Source organism: Plectropomus leopardus, chromosome 11 (genome assembly GCF_008729295.1).
Source record: "Plectropomus leopardus isolate mb chromosome 11, YSFRI_Pleo_2.0, whole genome shotgun sequence".
NCBI lineage: Eukaryota > Metazoa > Chordata > Actinopteri > Perciformes > Serranidae > Plectropomus > Plectropomus leopardus.
The window spans coordinates 33,203,760-33,224,220 of NC_056473.1; the positions used below are offsets into that span (position 1 = coordinate 33,203,760).

At 39.1% G+C, this 20,461-nt stretch overlaps 1 protein-coding gene across 1 annotated transcript in view; it reads left to right on the forward strand.

The window, feature by feature from the left end:
• The window catches only part of far1 (fatty acyl CoA reductase 1), a 38,849-nt gene extending 35,120 nt beyond the window's left edge, over positions 1-3,729 (forward strand). The window contains 2 exon segments of the mRNA XM_042495964.1: positions 717-844; positions 3,081-3,729. Of these exon segments, the coding sequence (XP_042351898.1) occupies positions 717-844; positions 3,081-3,240 (288 nt within the window). The 3' untranslated portion in view covers positions 3,241-3,729.
• Positions 3,730-20,461: the final 16,732 nt, after the last annotated feature.

Consider the following 20,461-nt stretch of genomic DNA (forward strand, 5'->3'; position numbering starts at 1 on the left):
ATTTTTAACACGTTGTTAGTTTTTGTCTTTATTATTTATGCCCCAGCGCCGGCGATAGCCACGGCCAGCGTTATCATGTTTTTGGGTTGTCCGTTCATACATACATACGTACGTATCATTCTTCACGTGACATCGTCTGTCTCATTCTTGTGAACACGATATCGCAAGAAGTCCGTGAGGAAATGTCTTCAAATTTGGCACAAACATTCACTTGGACTCAGTAATGAGCTGATTAAAATTTGGTTTTCAAAGGTCTAGGTCACTGTGAATGTGCATCTGTCTCAATATGTGAAGATGGCTTCGAGAGAAGTCCCTCAAATTTGGCACAAACGTCCTCTTGGTCTCAAGATTGAACCGATTTGGATCCGGTGGTTATAGGTAAAAGGTCAAACTCACGGTGACCTCATACAGCATGGTTTTGGCCATAAGAACCTTCAAGAGCCACCTTTAACGTAAACTTAGTGTAACTCGACTGGTGCACGGAGGTATACAACCCTGTGGCAGTATATCGAGTTATTTTTTACACATATGTTGGTAGAAACCACAAAAACAAGAAAAAAACCCAAAAATCACTAAAATCAAAATCAAGAAAATGTAAGCATCGTTTACATCTCAGGTAATAAATGTCACTGCTGAAGACTGCACATCTTGTTAGTCATTGAAAGTTGGCGTTTAAAAGTTAAAAAAGAGTGTTTTTTGTGTTCTTGTTTCTGTAGGTGTTTAATTTTGACGTGCGACAGCTGCACTGGGCAGAGTACATGGAAAGTTACTGCATGGGCACCAAAAAATATGTCCTCAATGAAGAGCTGTCGGGCCTGCCTGCTGCACGCAAACACCTCAACAAGTAAGCGTGAAATCTTATCTGCAAGTCTGTCAACACTTAGACACACCGGGACTTACTGTGAGTGATGAGACCCGATACATAGCTGCCATTCTCCGTACAGGAGTCATCTGGGTCACCATACTTTAAATAACTCTACTTTACTTAAGTTCATCCTTCCATGAACCATATATTCCTACATTTGTTAGGTATATGAGGGTTTTTAGCCAAATTGTTCTTCAGATTATCATCATACAGTCAGAGTGGTAGTAATCCTCTCAGCTTTAACAAAGCTCAAGCGAATGAAAACTTTGAATGAATTAAAAGGAGAGGCTGTGAATAAAATACGGCACATCTAACATCTGCGTAAAGAAAACTGGACTGGGATTCGATGTGTGCGTTTAGAATAGGGATGTCAGTTTAGGTTAATTCTGTTTTTGATTGTGCGACACCATTGAACTGGCAACTCGCAGGTTAATTTTTAGTTTTGAAACAATATGTTGATTGAAAATGTTATTTATATACACATGTATACTTACACTGGCATAAGAGTACGGAGAGCAGCTCCTCAGACACTTTGTGCTTAAATCTTAAATGCATATTATAATTAAGGGCATTTTGTACTTTTGTAATTATTCATCCTCATCATCATCCTCAGAACTCGGGTCACTTTTTAAGAAAAAAAAAGACATGAAATAGAAACGGCCTTTGGTTTTAGTCTGGTGTTCAGTTGACTCAGTGAGCTTTAGTGGGAAATTTAAAAGTGCTTTCTCTTCAGAGTTGGTGAAATTTGAATGTTTGTGATGTAAATGTCCTTTTATTTTATTTTCTATTTGCTAACAGACAGCTGTCTAGCTTTATCATGCAGAAACATCGTGTTCACTCCCCACGCTTTAGTCTCCACTGGCGAGTTCGTGTTAGCCTTGGCTGCTGCGCATTACCGCACTACAGGTTGGGTGGGAGCCGGCTAACAGCGCGGTGAACCTGGTAAAACCATCCTGGTGGCAGGGTGGCGTTGCTGCAGAAACATGATAGCTACCCTGATGAGTAAAGCCGGCACACGCTGCACAATTTTAGAAATGTTGTGAATTCCAACTCGTACTGTACGGGTGAGCACAGAAGTTTGTTCACCTCCGCATCGGTAGGTGGCGCCGCCCCCTCTCAGCTAGTTGCTATTGGACCGTCTTCCAGTTGACCAATTACATCACATACCAAACAATTTAGGCTGGCTGCATGTCGAAAGGTGAAAACATGGAGAACTTCTCGGTGCTGTACATTTCGTTCGTACTCTGTACTTTACTTGGTACCTTTACTTGGTTTTGTTTTGTTCTCTTCTTTGTTGTTGTTTTTTTTCGGCTTTCTTTTGCGGATTTAAGCTGTTTGACTTCCGGATAAAAACCCGATGCAGAGACTAAGTGACATACATAGAATGCCTTGGCCAGTTCAGGTCCAGCTGAGTGCTGCTCGTAGACCTCCATAGAAAAGCATCATTTTGATTTTCTTTGGGGTTTATTTAAATTTCTGCACTAATAACTTAAAAAATGGTCAATCGATGTGCACGGAGTAAATGCAACACAGATACGAGGTATCCTGAGAGGTTAGAGATGGATGAGCAGGATGATGGATGGAGTGTATTTCATCCTGCTCCCGAAACCTCCCATAAACGGAGCAAAGTGCCTCCTTTGGATTAAGCTGTGTGGCAGACCGCACAGTTAGCTCAACGTAAAGAAGATAAACAAGGATGTCTACATTTGTCCTGAGGTAAGGCAACATAGCGATAGCAAACTTTACTGTAAAGTCACAAGTATATATAACCTCACACAGTATGTCGTCAACATCTTGTGTAACGTCAACAAAGTTAGCTGTTACCTGCTAACGCAATGGCCAACTCCAGCGTTGTGATGTAAGATCATCGACAGTTGGACATCAGCATTAACTCGACCTCCATGGCATGGCGAAGACCCTTTCATGGTTTCTGTGTGAATTAAGGAGCTTCTGTCCCCAAAAGTTGTGGATAGCATCTTTGGATCTGTCAGCGGCCATTGTTCGTTTAGGCAGCGATCGTTTGTCCGAGTGAGCAAGGGGGGGCGGGGTTTAGCCATAGGTCAGTCAGCGATTAACCATTAAATTATTGATTTACCATTAACAGCCCTTGTTCAGAATAAACTGTCTCACTCTTCACATCTTCACCTTTGCAGATCTAAAAGTGGACTGCTCCTCTTGAAGTTGAAGATTTCCCTAAATTATGTGTCTGTTTCAGGCTGAGGAACATCCGCTACACCTTCAACACCATCCTGGTGGTGCTCATCTGGCGCGTCTTCATCGCCCGATCCCAGATGGCCCGAAACATCTGGTACTTCGTGGTGAGCCTCTGCTTCAAGTTCCTCTCCTACTTCAGAGCTTCCTCCACCATGAGATAATGAGCCTGGGCACAGGGTGGCGGGTGGCGAGGCAGAGGGGGCGAAGAATTGAAGAAAACGTTGGCTGTGGGTGATGGGAGGTTCCTGAGCTGTCTGTCTCTTGCCCCGTGTTTGCCCTGACACTCAAGGATTAAATGGAACCGATAAAACCCGTGAACAAAGACAGAGCCAACGGAGGATCCTGGAGTCCACAGCGGTCTAAATGTTGCATATCTCGGATGGCTCTTACCTGATCTCAAGCATTTCATAAAACACAGAGGGCGTGGATTTATCTCAAAATGTACAATGCTCAGACTAACAGCACTCGGACTCGTTAAAGAAGGAGGACCCCACGTCCTTATTCTGCTCATTTCCGGTCAGTCTGGTCTCCTCTGGCACCAGCTTTACTCCTACAGTCTCTAAGCTCCGGGGCAAACTTGCTCCACCACCTGTCTGTTCGCCTGGCTGCCTGCAAAATAAAGCTATGCATTGGATGATGCTCGCCGCAAAGATCCTCAGCTGATTTTGGGTCAGTCCAGGCTTCCTCTTCTGTATATGTAATCTGTCATTGAAGAGGAGCCGCTCCAACTGCTGCGTGAGTTATATTTCACTTCTATCACCTAAAAACAAAACTCCAAATTTTTCTTTTTTTTTGTTCTCCCTTGAAGTTTGTTTGTGGTTCTTGTCAGTTTTCTGTTAGTAAGGCCTATTGGAATGTTTTAAAAAGCTAGTTACAAAAATGTATGATAAGCGGGGTTTTTCAGATGACAGGAGCTTTTGCTCGGCAAAGCATGAGTTAATCTCGGCTTCTGGGGCATCGAAGTCGGTTTTGCACATTTGCTTGAAGGATGATTCTGTTCTGACTCAGTGAAGACTCATTCAGGGACAGGCTGGCCCTTTGAAACCTGGAGGGACATCGCCTTCCTTGTGATGCTTTTAGGCGCCTTTCACAATATTTAAACATTTGAACTCCGAGAATATTGGTGCAGTTTTTTCAAAAACATGAGGAAAATGAGCAATTTACGAAGAAATGTCCAACAGATTGCAACAAATCTGTGGATTTAGAAAATGATTTAGAAGAAAAGAGAAAAAAGCTAGGGAACACTATATTTATTATCATCATAATCTCTAACTATGTTACAGAATTATTATAATTTTTTAAAGCACTTTTTCCAAGTCTTGTTTGCCTTGTTTGTTTGTCGTAATTTCGTTTTCTTTTTTTGCTCTTTTGCTGTAATTTCCAGGTCATTTTCTTGTACTACTTATTTAGCCAAATTTTCGAGTCATTTCTTCTTTTGTTGCTCGTTACCTTATACCCATGTTTTTGAAAGAAATCTAGCTAATTTTCCTCAGGTTTCAAAGGGTTAGCCTAGGAATCATTTTTTAAACTCTGTCTTGCCCCGTGCTCCCCATCCCCAAGACCAAAGCCATTTCAACCCATGTTTGACAGTTACACTGACAGCTTGGTGTGAAGAGAAAGTTTACATAGCAAGGGCTTATGGGGGCTCGCTGACCCATGCCCCACCAAGAGTTGTTAATGGCTGTCTTAGTACTTGTATTTAGTATACTCTTCTGCTTGGCAGCATTGCACATTGAACTGCAGTAACTAGTTCCCTAATTATGACCAAGCACAATGTAGATTGTAATATAACGGCTTTATCCAGTGCCTACAAACTGATTGTTCTTGCATCAGCAGATCTTGCAAATCAAGCTTCTTCTTTTACTACAGGTTTTTTTTTGTCATGTCTAAAAGTCATTTGTGATGGTCTTAAAGCTATTTTTGCCAAAAATACCTCTTAGCTAACAGACTCGTAGCTCAGTAGAGGATGAGACTGGTGGAGTTAAGATGAGAAATATGGTCACTTTTGGCTTCTTTTTCGCTATTATGCTCGAGAATTCAAACTCTTTCGGTCCTGGTTGATATATTGAGTCATCCATATTAACTCTGGGTGATGACTCTAATTCATTGGTCGTTGTTAGCACACTACTTTTCAGGTAGCTCCAACTGTAGCTCATTATCTTTGTGAAAAGTTTTGTTGTTTTTCCTTTGTGTGTTTTAAGGTTAACTTGGGTAGGTTGGGTTTTTTTTGTCTTTTTTTAACTTGGACCAGCGGCAAAATAGGCCACAGAAATCTTTGCAGGCAATTGAGCACTGTCAATTTATATCTACTTAAAGTGTTTGTGTTTGCCACTGACAGCTCCAGATTGTTATAAGTGTCTGAGAAAATGATTCAGTCCCTCCAGGATTCCGCAGTTTGTCCAATCACCAAAAATTGGACTATTTAAAACAAGTAAAATCTCTTTTTTTTGTAATTACGAGCAGCGTATTGATCCGCTCAGCCTCTCTCTCTCTCTGTCTCTCTGTCTCTCTCTCTCTCTCTCGCTCTCTGTTTATCATGAAACTAACGATGCACCTGTGACAGAGTAACGAACTGACAGGAATGACTCTTAGCATCACAGCTAACATTACCCGGCGTTTATCCGGGGGTGTGATGACACTGTCGAAGCGTGTCACTCTCAGTGTGAGACAGACGGGGCCATTAGACGGCACAGTGTCCAGTGATCTCTGCTGCTGCTGTGTTGGTGGAGAGCGGCTCACAGAGACCTTACTTAAGCGCTATAAGCAACAGCTGATGGCCAACGATTATCTGCTGCTATCCTGTCGCATCTATCCCCCTTAAAATCGTACAGATTATAACTCTGTAAGAAACACTACATGATCAATATAATGAGTTACAAATCTGAGACAACTACTTTTTCACTTGCCCTATCAATTATTTAATAAAACGCCTAAAAATATTGCAACATTCAACGCAATTTTTTAGAGAAGCTGCTGCAAATCAGGTATTTAAAGCTGCAACAATCACAAAAACAGCCCCCAAAAACCCCAGAGGAACTGATCATGGAAGGCTCCTGCAGAAAAAATACTTTTTTAACTTTGCTTGTTATGGTCTGTTTGTTGTGTGTGTAACCAAGTCTTGCTAAAGCAGAAAACTCCCCCCTGAAATCAATAATATCAGCACATCATCAGTATTGGCTTTAAAGTGCAATATTGGAATCACCAAAAACAAACAGATTCCTACCGGTTTGAAAAAAACGATTAGTTGTTGTTGTTGTTGTTAATATTGTAGTATGTAAGAAGAATATACATTACAAAAATTAAATAGGTAAACAGATGATGAAATAAATAAGTAAATAAATGAAAATGTGTAAAAATATCAGTAAACAATGGCACAGGCATATAAATAAAGAGGTAAATTTGGTCAGAAGATTCGGGGAAAAGGCTGCATCATTTTCCATAATGAGACTTTGTCACAATAACATACAGACCAGTGACAAGGTGAGGAAAAATGTTTGATTTCTCCGGAGTGTCCTTACAGTGCTGTTGTCAGACATTTCTAGTAGCAATCTGGGCGTGTTAGTGGGAAAATCCAGCACTGGTAATGGCAAAAACCAAAAATTGGCGAGCAGTTACCTGCAGGGATTATATTGCAGCCTGTTTCATGCTGCTGCCTGCAGCGCTCTCTCTCAGTACTGGACCAAGTTCAAAAATTGTTGTTCACATTAGTCACTTGAACACAATAACGTGGAAAAATAGGGTCCAGGCTGAAAAATATTGAAGTTTATGAGTACATTTTATGGGTCATTTTCTCATGTTTATAGTTCATTTAGTTAGTTGCTTGCGTTGTGAGATGTTTGCAGGGTTTGTCATGTACTCGTGTTGTTTATAACCTGCTGTTTAACTCTCGGACCATTCTGTTGCCTTCATGGTTGTGTTGTGTTATATAGGAAATTTTCAGACAAGTAACGTTGGCTTGTTACAGAATTGGCAGTGTGAGCCGAGACAGCGTTGCGTTGAATTGAATTTCTCTGGGTTGTTATAGGAATTAACCCTCATTGCCATATTAAGTCTTCTATCAACACACCTGAGGTTTACCGGTGCACATTTGTCTCGCCTTTAACTGATTTCTCAAGCACACTACAATGTTTCAAACATCAGGGTGTGACCATGTGCTTGTCTTTGCTTGTGCTTGCATGTGTCTTCTCAAAGTGTCTTAGCAGCTTCAGACACCTCCATGTACGTTCTGTGAATGTCCCGGACTCATTAACGAATGTGATTTTTCACTCACACAGCATGAGCCATTTTACAGAGGATCATGTGACTTGGTGGAAAGATGCACTCTTTTGGAAAGACGTGTGCAAGTGTGAAATGTGCCTGAACTTTTTTCAATATTCTAACAATGTGAAAGAGAGCAATCAGATCTATGTTTTCTAATTATTTTGTGTACAGCTCTATTTAGGTAGACTTGAAAATACAGATGTATTTTTATGCTAATTACATTGCGTGGCTATTTTACTGACAAGAAGCTTACTGAAACAACTCCAGCTGCTGTAAATAATACTTAAAAAAAACTAAATATGTAAACAGATGTGCAGTATGTCCAGAGCTCAGTTTAAATGTTATAAGTTGCTTGTGATGTTCTTTTTTTCTCTCTGAATGTAATAGCATAACACAGCCTGAATCTTCCTCCTGAAACAAGATAATAACAACACTGTAACTGGCTGTCATTTCAATATTAAGCAAGTGTTTGTTTATTGGAGTGCTGTGTGAAACATTTTTACTGTTGTAATTCCATTTCCTTGTGACGGTGTGAGTGAGTAGGTCGGTTTTGTGATGGTGTATGACTTTCACGCTCTTGTTTAGTGTTGTGGTGGGAAAAAAACAGCAGCGTGTCTAATTCAGGGTTTTCGTATAGCTCGTGGTTTAAGAAGTGAGAACAACTAATGGGTCCTTTTTTACGTTTCCACGTCAGAAACTACTGAAACGACAGTGGGTTCATCAAACAGGGCATTTTACACATCAGCATTAACTCCACTTGGAACATATCCAGAATAGAGTCACATTGATCCATTTTTTAAATTGTTGGAAGCCACTAAAAACATGGTGTTAGATATTCCTGTATGACATGAAAAAAAAGCTTATAGAGAGGTCTTCCTGCTGCACTGTGTTAGTCGGGTTGGCTCAGATTTAATCAACATTGGCATGATGTCATCACATTTTTTTTTGCTAAATCTGGAAATAACAAGTAGCATCGCCCTTTCCTATCTTGCTTCCGCCCATCTCCAGTCAGTAGGGACACAAACTAAAAACAGACACAGAAATCTTACATGAAAGAACTAAAATTGTTCTAACGGCAAAAAACAATTGTGGTCATTTGGGACCTTAAGACTCAAAGTACAAAAGCTGATTGAGAAAATACTTTAGGAAACGAGTCAGTTTGATTAATGGATCACCATTTGTAGAACTCTTAAGTTGTACTATTGCTTAAACTGGTTTATATCTATATTTATTTATTTTCCCATTGGGCTTTTGTAGGATTGATGCTCATTAATTAATGATTTTAAAAATTAACATTGTTTTTTCCTGCTAAAACGTTTTCAGGTATAAATGTTACCACACTTTTTTTTCTCCTGCATGTTTCAAAAGTGCGAGTGATTTTTATTTTTTTTCAGCTTTTTGTTTCCATGGCTTTAAGAATACATTTGCTCCTTTCAACATATCATAGGTCCATATCGGCTGTACTAGAGTGCTGATAAGCTTTTCTTCTGAGGTTGTGATGCATTCAGACTGGTTACAGTGTCAACATTCATTTCTAAATATGTTCATGTGGTTCTGGAGGCGACTTGTTTAACGGCTTTGAGCAGCATGTCGAGCACAGATCACTGTGTTCACATTCAGAAAAGAGGCTAGGAAGTTCTTGCCACAGTCATTGTCAATGTGAAACTCCAAAAACAAATCAATGGGTGCCTTTTTGTTTGTAAACCAAAAGAAGGAATAAACTTTGTTTAATCCTCCTCCTGATTAAGATGTCTTTTTCTGTGGATTCTGTAGTTTTGGTAGAAGAGTCATCACTATCTGCGATATGACAGCATGACTGACAGTAGGCGGCTTTTCATTACAAATGCGCGCAAAACTTAAGCAGTATTTTCGAAATATCGATATAACACAATTGCGAGATGACTGCGTTTCCATTGAATGAAGTTATGCGACGTTGCCTCTGGCATTTCAAGAAGCATTGTGATTGATGTTCGGAACATTAGCAGCTTTATATTATGACGACAACAACGCATGTTGATGCAACAGCCTGGAGCTCCTCAAATCCTTGCAACTTTTTTGCTCTTTTTTACTACATTTTTCTATTTTTTTCCACACTATGGCCCTTACTGCTGAAGCACAACATTTCCACCATCGAGAAGTACTTATCAACATTTGGAAAAGTTGTTTGGGGCTTGGACTGAAGGCAGCAAGCTGTGAGAGGATCCCCACGAGCATAATATGCTGAGTGGCAGGTCAGACCAGAGGGGAAAGCGGCAGACAAAGAGAGGGAAGAGAGCCAGCGTCAGGGTGAGGCTGACCCAACTTGGACCAAGAGCTGTTCCTCCACCAAGCCTTCTGGCTAATGTCCGGTCGCAGGAAAATAAACTGGATGAGATGTGATTGAGGCTCAATCAGCAACGGGAGATTAGGGACTGCTCTGCTCACATCTTCACAGAGACATGGCTAACCTCAAAAATCCTTTATCAAGCTGTTGTACTGGATAGACTGACCTTGTTGGGAGCCATAAGGACTCAAGACTCTAATGCAAATTTAAAAAATGCTCTGCAGGAACTGAATGATGCCACCAGCAGCAACATACCAAACAAGCAGATGGAATCTTCATAGCAGCTGCTGATTTTAATCAACTCATCTCTCAGCTCCAAAGATGTAGCAGGATCAAGGACAAATGTAATAAATCTACCTTCTACCTTTATTTCTGTTGCAGCCACCGCACTATGCGTCAGTGTTTACAGTAGAAAGCAACGTAGGTGTGTTATGAGTGATAAAAAAAAGTCAAGCAGAGGTGGTAGTCTACGATTTCAGAGGAATCGTGGATTCAAAACTTACAGATGATCCGCTCAACTTTTGAAGAGTTATGTGATGCAGTAACACCTTGTTATTGCTATAGCATCATGTGACTTATAAAAGCCAAAAAGTGTTTCTATTGCAGTTTTGCAAAATCTCTGATCTCTCTAAAATACAAAGTGCAAAGATAATTTTTTTTTTTTAGATTAAAAAAAACTGATGCGCAACTTACAGCCTTGTACTGTAGTATACTTAGGTGCGGGGGTGCATTATACACCAAAATAAAGCTTGTATCAAAAAAAGAACCCCCTGCACCCCCTGATAGAGGTCCTAACTAAGCCCCTAATGTCCTGAAATCCTTGAAATGGCCTAAAATCCTGGAAATGTTCTGAAATACAAGAAACATCATGAAATGTCTGAATATCCTAAAAACATGTACAGTATATGGCTGTTGCCACTGGCCCCTGGCCTGCAGAAGTGGCCCCTAAGCAAAGCAAACTGAGTATCCCTGCATTGGTCTCAATCTGTCCAGCTGACCTAACTACTGTGGTGTGTAAGAGACACGTCCTCCACTTCACACACTGTATGTGGAAGCCTGACTAAAGTGGGAGCTATTGAACCACTCCATTAAGATTTAATGGTGTCATTCAGGATTATACTTGACTCCATGAATGAAAGGATTGGCCTTTCCTAGTTTCCGATGGCTCAGTTTTCATTTTCTAGAAACCTGTTATCAGCACTCTGTGATGGTTACTGGTGTCAGGTTTAAAGCTTTAATTTGTGAGTGCAGATAGGTGTAGTTTGTGTCTTGCGTGTGTCACATAAATGCTATGAAAGATCATTTGATGTGTGTGACTGTGTATACCCGAGACAGGGACATGTAATGGATAACTGGTTCACTTAAATGTGTCTTCACATGACTTGTGTATATATGCCAAGATTGCTGCCAAGAACCTGACTCATATATCAGTTGAGTATTTGACAAACATCACTGCCAATACTGAGTTAAAGGGAACGTCGAAAGTTTGTAAAATGCCAGGAGGTTTAGCTCAGTGGGTATGGCTGATGCTTAGTATGCCTGAGGTTGTTGGTTCAAGTCTAATCTGGGACAGGTGACATTTGACTTTTGTGGCATAAATAAAACAAAATATCGGCTGATCTCTCTGCTCTGCTGATATAAATTGTCTTCTTGTCTCCTGAATTTTCATATATCGAATACAGAATTTTCCCTGCCAAGAACTTAGTTGATTATCGGCCTGACTCATATCAGTTTTCGACAGATGTCACTTTCAATACTGAGTTAAGGAAACGTTGAAACCATGCAACATGTCAGGAGGTTTAGCTCAGAGGGTAAATCAGGTGGTTAGTGTTCCTGAGGTTGGTGGTTCAAGTCTTATCTGGAGCAGGTGAATTTTGAGGACTGATTTAAACCCAAAGCAAGCACAGAGCTAAAGAGAACGCTGAATACGTGAAGTTGGGCTGAGAGACAGGAAGGACAGTCAAGAGAAAGGAAGTTGGGGGGAAGACAAGAAGTTTGGTTAAGAGACAGGAAAGTCGGTCAAGTCACATGCAGTTGGGTTGTGTAACAGGAAGGACAGTCAAGCAACAGGAAGTTGGGATGAGAGACAGGAAGGTTAGTCAAGTTACAACAGGTTAAATCGAGAGACAGGAAGTTGGGTTGAGAGACAGGAAGTTGAGTAAGGTAGAAAATGGAGGTAGAGGACGAGAGTGTAAAAGGTGAAATAGTTATAAGAAAGGGTCAGAAAGTAGAAAGTAAGGGACTGGAGTAGGAAAGTCAGTTGAGAGTATTAAGGTTGGAAAGTCAGGAACATAGCACGATGCAGCCTAGCATGAGTCTGGAAAGATGACGGGAGGGGATTATACATCCCTTAGACTCCCTTGACAGTTATGTGTGTGTGTGTGTGTGCCATTTTTTCGACATGCTAAATTAAGATGTTTTGGCCTTTTTTAGGCCTTTATTTCGCCTTTGTTTATTATGACGCGTCTATACAAACTATTATATGTCATTTTCAGGCACTTTTATGACGTGTCAAAATTTCACATTTTTCAAACACTATACTATTGCCTTATTGGTGCCATTTTTCCAACATGCTAAATTATGTTGTTTTAGGTCTTCTGTCTCTTCAAGCTATTATATGTCCTTTTCAGGCATTTTGTATGACATGTCAAAATTTGATGTTCGCCATACTATAGCATTGGTGTTTTGAGTGTTTTTTCGACAAATTTGGGGGGTTTTTTGGCAATTCTTGCAATTCTCTTTGCTATGACATGTCTCAGCATGCTATTTTAAGCGGTTTTCAAGTGTTTTTTGGACATGTGAAATTTGAATGTTTTTCACCATACTATAGCATTGGTGTTTTGGGTGTTTGGGTTTTTCAACATGATATATTTTGTTGTGTTTTTGCCAGTTTTGCCAAAAAACACCATCATACACTTTGTGAAGGTAGAGTTTATGGCTCAGTTGTTGCACTGAATTGCATCAGATTGTACAGGTGTACCTAAAAGTGGCCACTGAGTGTAGATTTCCTGTCTGACAGTTTGTAACATGAATATTTGTCATTTTCTGTTGTTGTGATTGATGATACCAGAGGAGGAGCTGGACCATGCTGTCCACACTCTGCTGCTGCTGATGTTGCTCTGGTTGTTGTTGCTCTACTTGCAGTTGTTGGTATTGCTCTGGTTGCTCTTGTTGCTTTTTTTTGGTCCCCTTCCTGAGCTACCACCTTATCGTTATGATCCTAGGAGCTCAGTTGTCGGGGGCTTTATGCCCCTGGTAGGGTCACCCATGGCAAAAGGGTCCTAGGGGAAGGACCAGACAAAGCGTAGCTCACCAGACCCCTTATGATGAAACACATAAATGGTCCAAAGTTTCCCTCGCCTAGAGACCGGTCACTTGGGCCCCCACTGGAGCTAGGCATGGGGGTGGGGCTCGATGGCGAGCGCCTGGTGGTTCGGCCTTTACCCATGGGGCTCAGCTGGGCACAGCCTGAAGAGGCAATGTGAGACCTCCTTTCCGTGGGCTCACAACCCATAGGAGGGGCCAAAAGGGTCGGGTGCAATGGGAGTTGGGCCGCAGTCGAACCGAATCTCCCTCCCCACCTGACCTCTCTGGTGGAGAAAACGTCAAAAAATGACATATCCCAAAAACAGCTTAGAACACCTTTAAACTACATTAAATAGCGTGCCAAGACATGCCATAGCATAGAAAGTTGCGACCAAACCAACGACCAAAAAAGCCAAAATGTGGCATGTCGAAAAAATGACACAAACAGCAAAAACATCAAAAAATGACATGTCCCAAAAACAGCTAAAAAAAGTTGAAAACAACATTCAATAGCATGAGACAGACCATAGCATAGACAGTTGCAAAAACGGCCAAAAAAGCCAAAATATGGCATGTCGAAACAATAAGCTAAAAAGCAAGGCTATAGTATGGCAAAAACGTCAAAAAATGACATATCCCAAAAACAGGTTGGAACACCTTCAAACTGCATTCAATAGCGTGCCAAGACATGCCATAGCATAAAAAGTTGCAAAAAATGAGCTAAAAAGCAAGGCTATAGTATGGTAAAAATGTCTAAAAATGACATGTCCCAAAAACAGCTAAAAATAGTTGAAAACAACATTCAATAGCATGTTGAGATACGCTATAGCATTGACCGTTGCAAAAATGGCCAAAAAAGCCAAAATGTGGCATGTCGAAAAAATAGCACAAACAGTAAGGCTAGTATGGCAATAACGTCAAAAAATGACATGTCCCAAAAACTGGTAAAAATAGTTGAAAACAGCATGAAATAGCATGCTGAGACATGTCATAGCATAGAAAGTTGCAAAAACGGCCAAAAAAGCCAAAATATGGCATGTCCAAAAAATGACAAAAACAGCAAGGCTATAGTATGGCAAAAACGTGAAAAAATGACATGTCCCAAAAACTGCTAAAAATAGTTGAAAGCAGCATTAAACAGCGTGCCGAGACACGCAATAGCATAGAAAGTTGCAAAAACAGACAAAAAAGCCAAAATATGGCATGTCCAAAAAATGACACAAACAGCAAGGCTATAGTATGGCAAAAACGGCAAAAAATGACATGTCCCAAAAACATCTAAAGATAGTTGAAAACAGCATTAGATAGCGTGCCGAGACATGCCATAGCATGGAAAGTTGCAAAAACGTCCAAAAAAGCCAAAATATGGCATGTCCAAAAAATGACACAAACAGCAAGGCTATAGTATGGCAAAAACGTCAAAAAATGACCTGTCCCAAAAACAGTTTAAAACACCTTCAAAATGCATTAAATAGCGTGCCAAGACATGTCATAGCATAGAAAGTTGCAAAAACGGCCAAAAAACACCATAATATGGTATGTCCAAAAAATGAAACAAAAAGCAAGTATAGTATGGCAAAAACGTCAAAAAATGACATGTCCCAAAAACTGCTAAAAATAGTTGAAAACAGCATTAGATAGCGTGCCGAGACACGCCATAGCTATAGAAAGTTGCAAAAACAGACAAAAAAGCCAAAATAATGGCATGTCGAAAAAAATGACACAAACAGCAAGGCTATAGTATGGCAAAAACGTCAAAAAATGACATGTCCCAAAAACATCTAAAATAGTTGAAAACAGCATTAGATAGCGTGCCGAGACACGCCATAGCATAGAAAGTTGCAAAAACGGCCAAAAAAAGCCAAAATATGGCATGTCCAAAAAATGACACAAACAGCAAGGCTATAGTATGGCAAAAACGTCAAAAAATGACATGTCCCAAAAACAGTTTAAAAACAGTTCAAAACAGCATTAAATAGCGTGCCAAGACATGTCATAGCATAGAAATTTCAAAAGATGGCCAAAAAACACCAAAATATGGCATGTCAAAAAATGAAACAAAAAGCAAGGCTATAGTATGGCAAAAACGTCAAAAAATGACATGTCCCAAAAAACTGCTAAAAATAGTTGAAAACAGCATTAGATAGCGTGCCGAGACACGCCATAGCATAGAAAGTTGCAAAAACAGACAAAAAAGCCAAAATATGGCATGTCGAAAAAATGACACAAACAGCAAGGCTATAGTATGGCAAAAACGTCAAAAAATGACCTGTCCCAAAAACAGTTTAAAACACCTTCAAAATGCATTAAATAGCGTGCCAAGACATGTCATAGCATAGAAATTTCAAAAGACGGCCAAAAAACACCATAATATGGTATGTCCAAAAAATGAAACAAAAAGCAAGGCTATAGTATGGCAAAAACGTCAAAAAATGACATGTCCCAAAAACTCTAAAAATAGTTGAAAACAGCATTAGATAGCGTGCCGAGACACGCCATAGCATAGAAAGTTGCAAAAACAGACAAAAAAGCCAAAATATGGCATGTCGAAAAAATGACACAAACAGCAAGGCTATAGTATGGCAAAAACGTCAAAAAATGACATGTCCCAAAAACAGTTTAAAACACTTTCAAAATGCATTAAATAGCGTGCCAAGACATGTCATAGCATAGAAAGTTTCAAAAGACGGCCAAAAAACACCATAATATGGTATGTCCAAAAAATGAAACAAAAAGCAAGGCTATAGTATGGCAAAAACGTCAAAAAATGACACATGTCCCAAAAACAGCTAAAAATAGTTGAAAACAGCATTAGATAGCGTGCCGAGACACGCCATAGCATAGAAAGTTGCAAAAAACAGACAAAAAAGCCAAAATATGGCATGTCGAAAAAAATGACACAAACAGCAAGGCTATAGTATGGCAAAAACGTCAAAAAATGACATGTCCCAAAAACATCTAAAAATAGTTGAAAACAGCATTAGATAGCGTGCCGAGACACGCCATAGCATAGAAAGTTGCAAAAACGGCCAAAAAAAGCCAAAATATGGCATGTCCAAAAAATGACACAAACAGCAAGGCTATAGTATGGCAAAAACGTCAAAAAATGACCTGTCCCAAAAACAGTTTTAAAAACACCTTCAAAAATGCATTAAATAGTGTGCCAAGACATGTCATAGCATAGAAAGTTGCAAAAGATGGCCAAAAAAACACCATAAAATGGTATGTCCAAAAAATGAAACAAAAAGCAAGGCTATAGTATGGCAAAAACGTCAAAAAATGACATGTCCCAAAAACTGCTAAAAATAGTTGAAAACAGCATTAGATAGCGTGCCGAGACACGCCATACATAGAAAGTTGCAAAAACAGACAAAAAAGCCAAATAATGGCATGTCGAAAAAATGACACAAACAGCAAGGCTATAGTATGGCAAAAACGTCAAAAAATGACCTGTCCAAAAAAACAGCTAAAAACACCTTCAAAATGCATTAAATAGCGTGCCAAGACATGTCATAGCAAGAAAGTTGCAAAGACGGCCAAAAAACACCATAAAATGGTATGTCCAAAAAATGAAACAAAAAGCAAGGCTATAGTATGGCAAAAACGTCAAAAAATGACATGTCCCAAAAACTGCTAAAAATAGTTGAAAACAGCATTAGATAGCGTGCCGAGACACGCCATAGCATAGAAAGTTGCAAAAACGGCCAAAAAAAAAGCCAAAATATGGCATGTCCAAAAAATGACACAAACAGCAAGGCTATAGTATGGCAAAAACGTCAAAAAATGACATGTCCCAAAAACTGCTAAAAATAGTTGAAAACAGCATTAATAGCGTGCCGAGACACGCCATACATATAGAAAGTTGCAAAAACAGACAAAAAAAAGCCAAAATAATGGCATGTCGAAAAAAATGACACAAACAGCAAGGCTATAGTATGGCAAAAACGTCAAAAAATGACATGTCCCAAAAACATCTAAAAATAGTTGAAAACAGCATTAGATAGCGTGCCGAGACACGCCATAGCATAGAAAGTTGCAAAAACGGCCAAAAAAAGCCAAAATATGGCATGTCCAAAAAATGACACAAACAGCAAGGCTATAGTATGGCAAAAACGTCAAAAAATGACCTGTCCCAAAAAACAGTTAAAAACACCTTGAAAATGCATTAAATAGCGTGCCAAGACATGCCATAGCATAGAAAGTTGCAAAAACGGCCAAAAAACACCATAATATGGCATGTCCAAAAAATGAAACAAAAAGCAAGGCTATAGTATGGCAAAAACGTCAAAAAATGACATGTCCCAAAAACATCTAAAAATAGTTGAAAACAGCATTAGATAGCGTGCCGAGACACGCCATAGCATAGAAAGTTGCAAAAAAAAAACGGCCAAAAAAAAAGCCAAAATATGGCATGTCGAAAAAATGAAACAAAAAGCAAGGCTATAGTATGGCAAAAACGTCAAAAAATGACATGTCCCAAAAACTGCTAAAAATAGTTGAAAACAGCATTAAATAGCGTGCCGAGACACGCCATAGCATAGAAAGTTGCAAAAAACAGCCAAAAAAGCCAAAATATGGCATGTCGAAAAAATGACACAAACAGCAAGGCTATAGTATGGCAAAAACGTCAAAAAATGACATGTCCCAAAAACATCTAAAAATAGTTGAAAACAGCATTAGATAGCGTGCCGAGACACGCCATAGCATAGAAAGTTGCAAAAACGGCCAAAAAAGCCAAAATATGGCATGTCCAAAAAATGACACAAACAGCAAGGCTATAGTATGGCAAAAACGTCAAAAAATGACCTGTCCCAAAAACAGTTTAAAAACACCTTGAAAAATGCATTAAATAGCGTGCCAAGACATGTCATAGCATAGAAAGTTGCAAAAAAACGGCAAAAAAAACACCATAATATGGTATGTCGAAAAAAAAATGAAACAAAAAGCAAGGCTATAGTATGGCAAAAACGTCAAAAAATGACATGTCCCAAAAAAACTGCTAAAAATAGTTGAAAACAGCATTAGATAGCGTGCCGAGACACGCCATAGCATAGAAAGTTGCAAAAACAGACAAAAAAGCCAAAATAATGGCATGTCGAAAAAATGACACAAACAGCAAGGCTATAGTATGGCAAAAACGTCAAAAAATGACATGTCCCAAAAACAGTTTAAAACACCTTCAAAATGCATTAATAGCGTGCCAAGACATGCCATAGCATAGAAAGTTGCAAAAACGGCCAAAAAAAACACCAAATATGGTATGTCCAAAAAATGAAACAAAAAGCAAGGCTATAGTATGGCAAAAACGTCAAAAAATGACATGTCCCAAAAACTGCTAAAAATAGTTGAAAACAGCATTAGATAGCGTGCCGAGACACGCCATAGCATAGAAAGTTGCAAAAACAGACAAAAAAGCCAAAAAATGGCATGTCGAAAAAAATGACACAAACAGCAAGGCTATAGTATGGCAAAAACGTCAAAAAATGACATGTCCCAAAAACAGTTAAAAATACCTGAAAAACAGCATTAAATAGCGTGCCGAGACATGCCATAGCATAGAAAGTTGCAAAAAACGGCCAAAAAAAGCCAAATATGGCATGTCCAAAAAATGAAACAAAAAGCAAGGCTATAGTATGGCAAAAACGTCAAAAAATGACATGTCCCAAAAACAGTTTAAAACACCTTCAAAATGCATTAAATAGCGTGCCAAGACATGTCATAGCATAGAAAGTTGCAAAAAACGGCCAAAAAACACCATAATATGGTATGTCCAAAAAATGAAACAAAAAGCAAGGCTATAGTATGGCAAAAACGTCAAAAAATGACATGTCCCAAAAACTGCTAAAAATAGTTGAAAACAGCATTAGATAGCGTGCCGAGACACGCCATAGCATAGAAAGTTGCAAAAACAGACAAAAAAGCCAAAATATGGCATGTCGAAAAAATGACACAAACAGCAAGGCTATAGTATGGCAAAAACGTCAAAAAATGACATGTCCCAAAAAATCTAATAAAATAGTTGAAAACAGCATTAGATAGCGTGCCGAGACACGCCATAGCATAGAAAGTTGCAAAAACGGCCAAAAAAAAGCCAAAATATGGCATGTCCAAAAAATGACACAAACAGCAAGGCTATAGTATGGCAAAAACGTCAAAAAATGACCTGTCCCAAAAACAGTTTAAAAACACCTTCAAAAAAAAATGCATTAAATAGCGCCAAGACATGCCATAGCATAGAAAGTTGCAAAAGACGGCCAAAAAAAACCAAATATGGTATGTCCAAAAAATGAAACAAAAAGCAAGGCTATAGTATGGCAAAAACGTCAAAAAATGACATGTCCCAAAAACTGCTAAAAATAGTTGAAAACAGCATTAGATAGCGTGCCGAGACACGCCATACTATAGAAAGTTGCAAAAACAGACAAAAAAGCCAAAATATGGCATGTCGAAAAAATGACACAAACAGCAAGGCTATAGTATGGCAAAAACGTCAAAAAATGACCTGTCCCAAAAACAGTTTAAAACACCTTCAAAATGCATTAAATAGCGTGCCAAGACATGTCATAGCATAGAAATTGCAAAAACGGCCAAAAAACACCATAAAATGGTATGTCCAAAAAATGAAACAAAAAGCAAGGCTATAGTATGGCAAAAACGTCAAAAAATGACATGTCCCAAAAACTGCTAAAAATAGTTGAAAACAGCATTAGATAGCGTGCCGAGACACGCCATAGCATAGAAAGTTGCAAAAACAGACAAAAAAGCCAAAATATGGCATGTCGAAAAAAATGACACAAAAGCAAGCAAGGCTATAGTATGGCAAAAACGTCAAAAAATGACATGTCCCAAAAACAGTTTTAAAACATTCAAAATGCATTAAATAGCGTGCCAAGACATGTCATAGCATAGAAATTGCAAAAAACGGCCAAAAAAAGCCATAATATGTATGTCCAAAAAATGAAACAAAAAGCAAGGCTATAGTATGGCAAAAACGTCAAAAAATGACATGTCCCAAAAACAGTTTAAAACACCTTCAAAATGCATTAAATAGCGTGCCAAGACATGTCATAGCATAGAAAGTTGCAAAAACGGCCAAAAAACACCAAAATATGGTATGTCCAAAAAATGAAACAAAAAGCAAGGCTATAGTATGGCAAAAACGTCAAAAAATGACATGTCCCAAAAACTGCTAAAAATAGTTGAAAACAGCATTAGATAGCGTGCCGAGACACGCCATAGCATAGAAAGTTGCAAAAACAGACAAAAAAGCCAAAATATGGCATGTCGAAAAAATGACACAAAAAAGCAAGGCTATAGTATGGCAAAAACGTCAAAAAATGACATGTCCCAAAAACATCTAAAAATAGTTGAAAACAGCATTAGATAGCGTGCCGAGACACGCCATAGCATAGAAAGTTGCAAAAACGGCCAAAAAAAAGCAAAATATGGCATGTCCAAAAAATGACACAAACAGCAAGGCTATAGTATGGCAA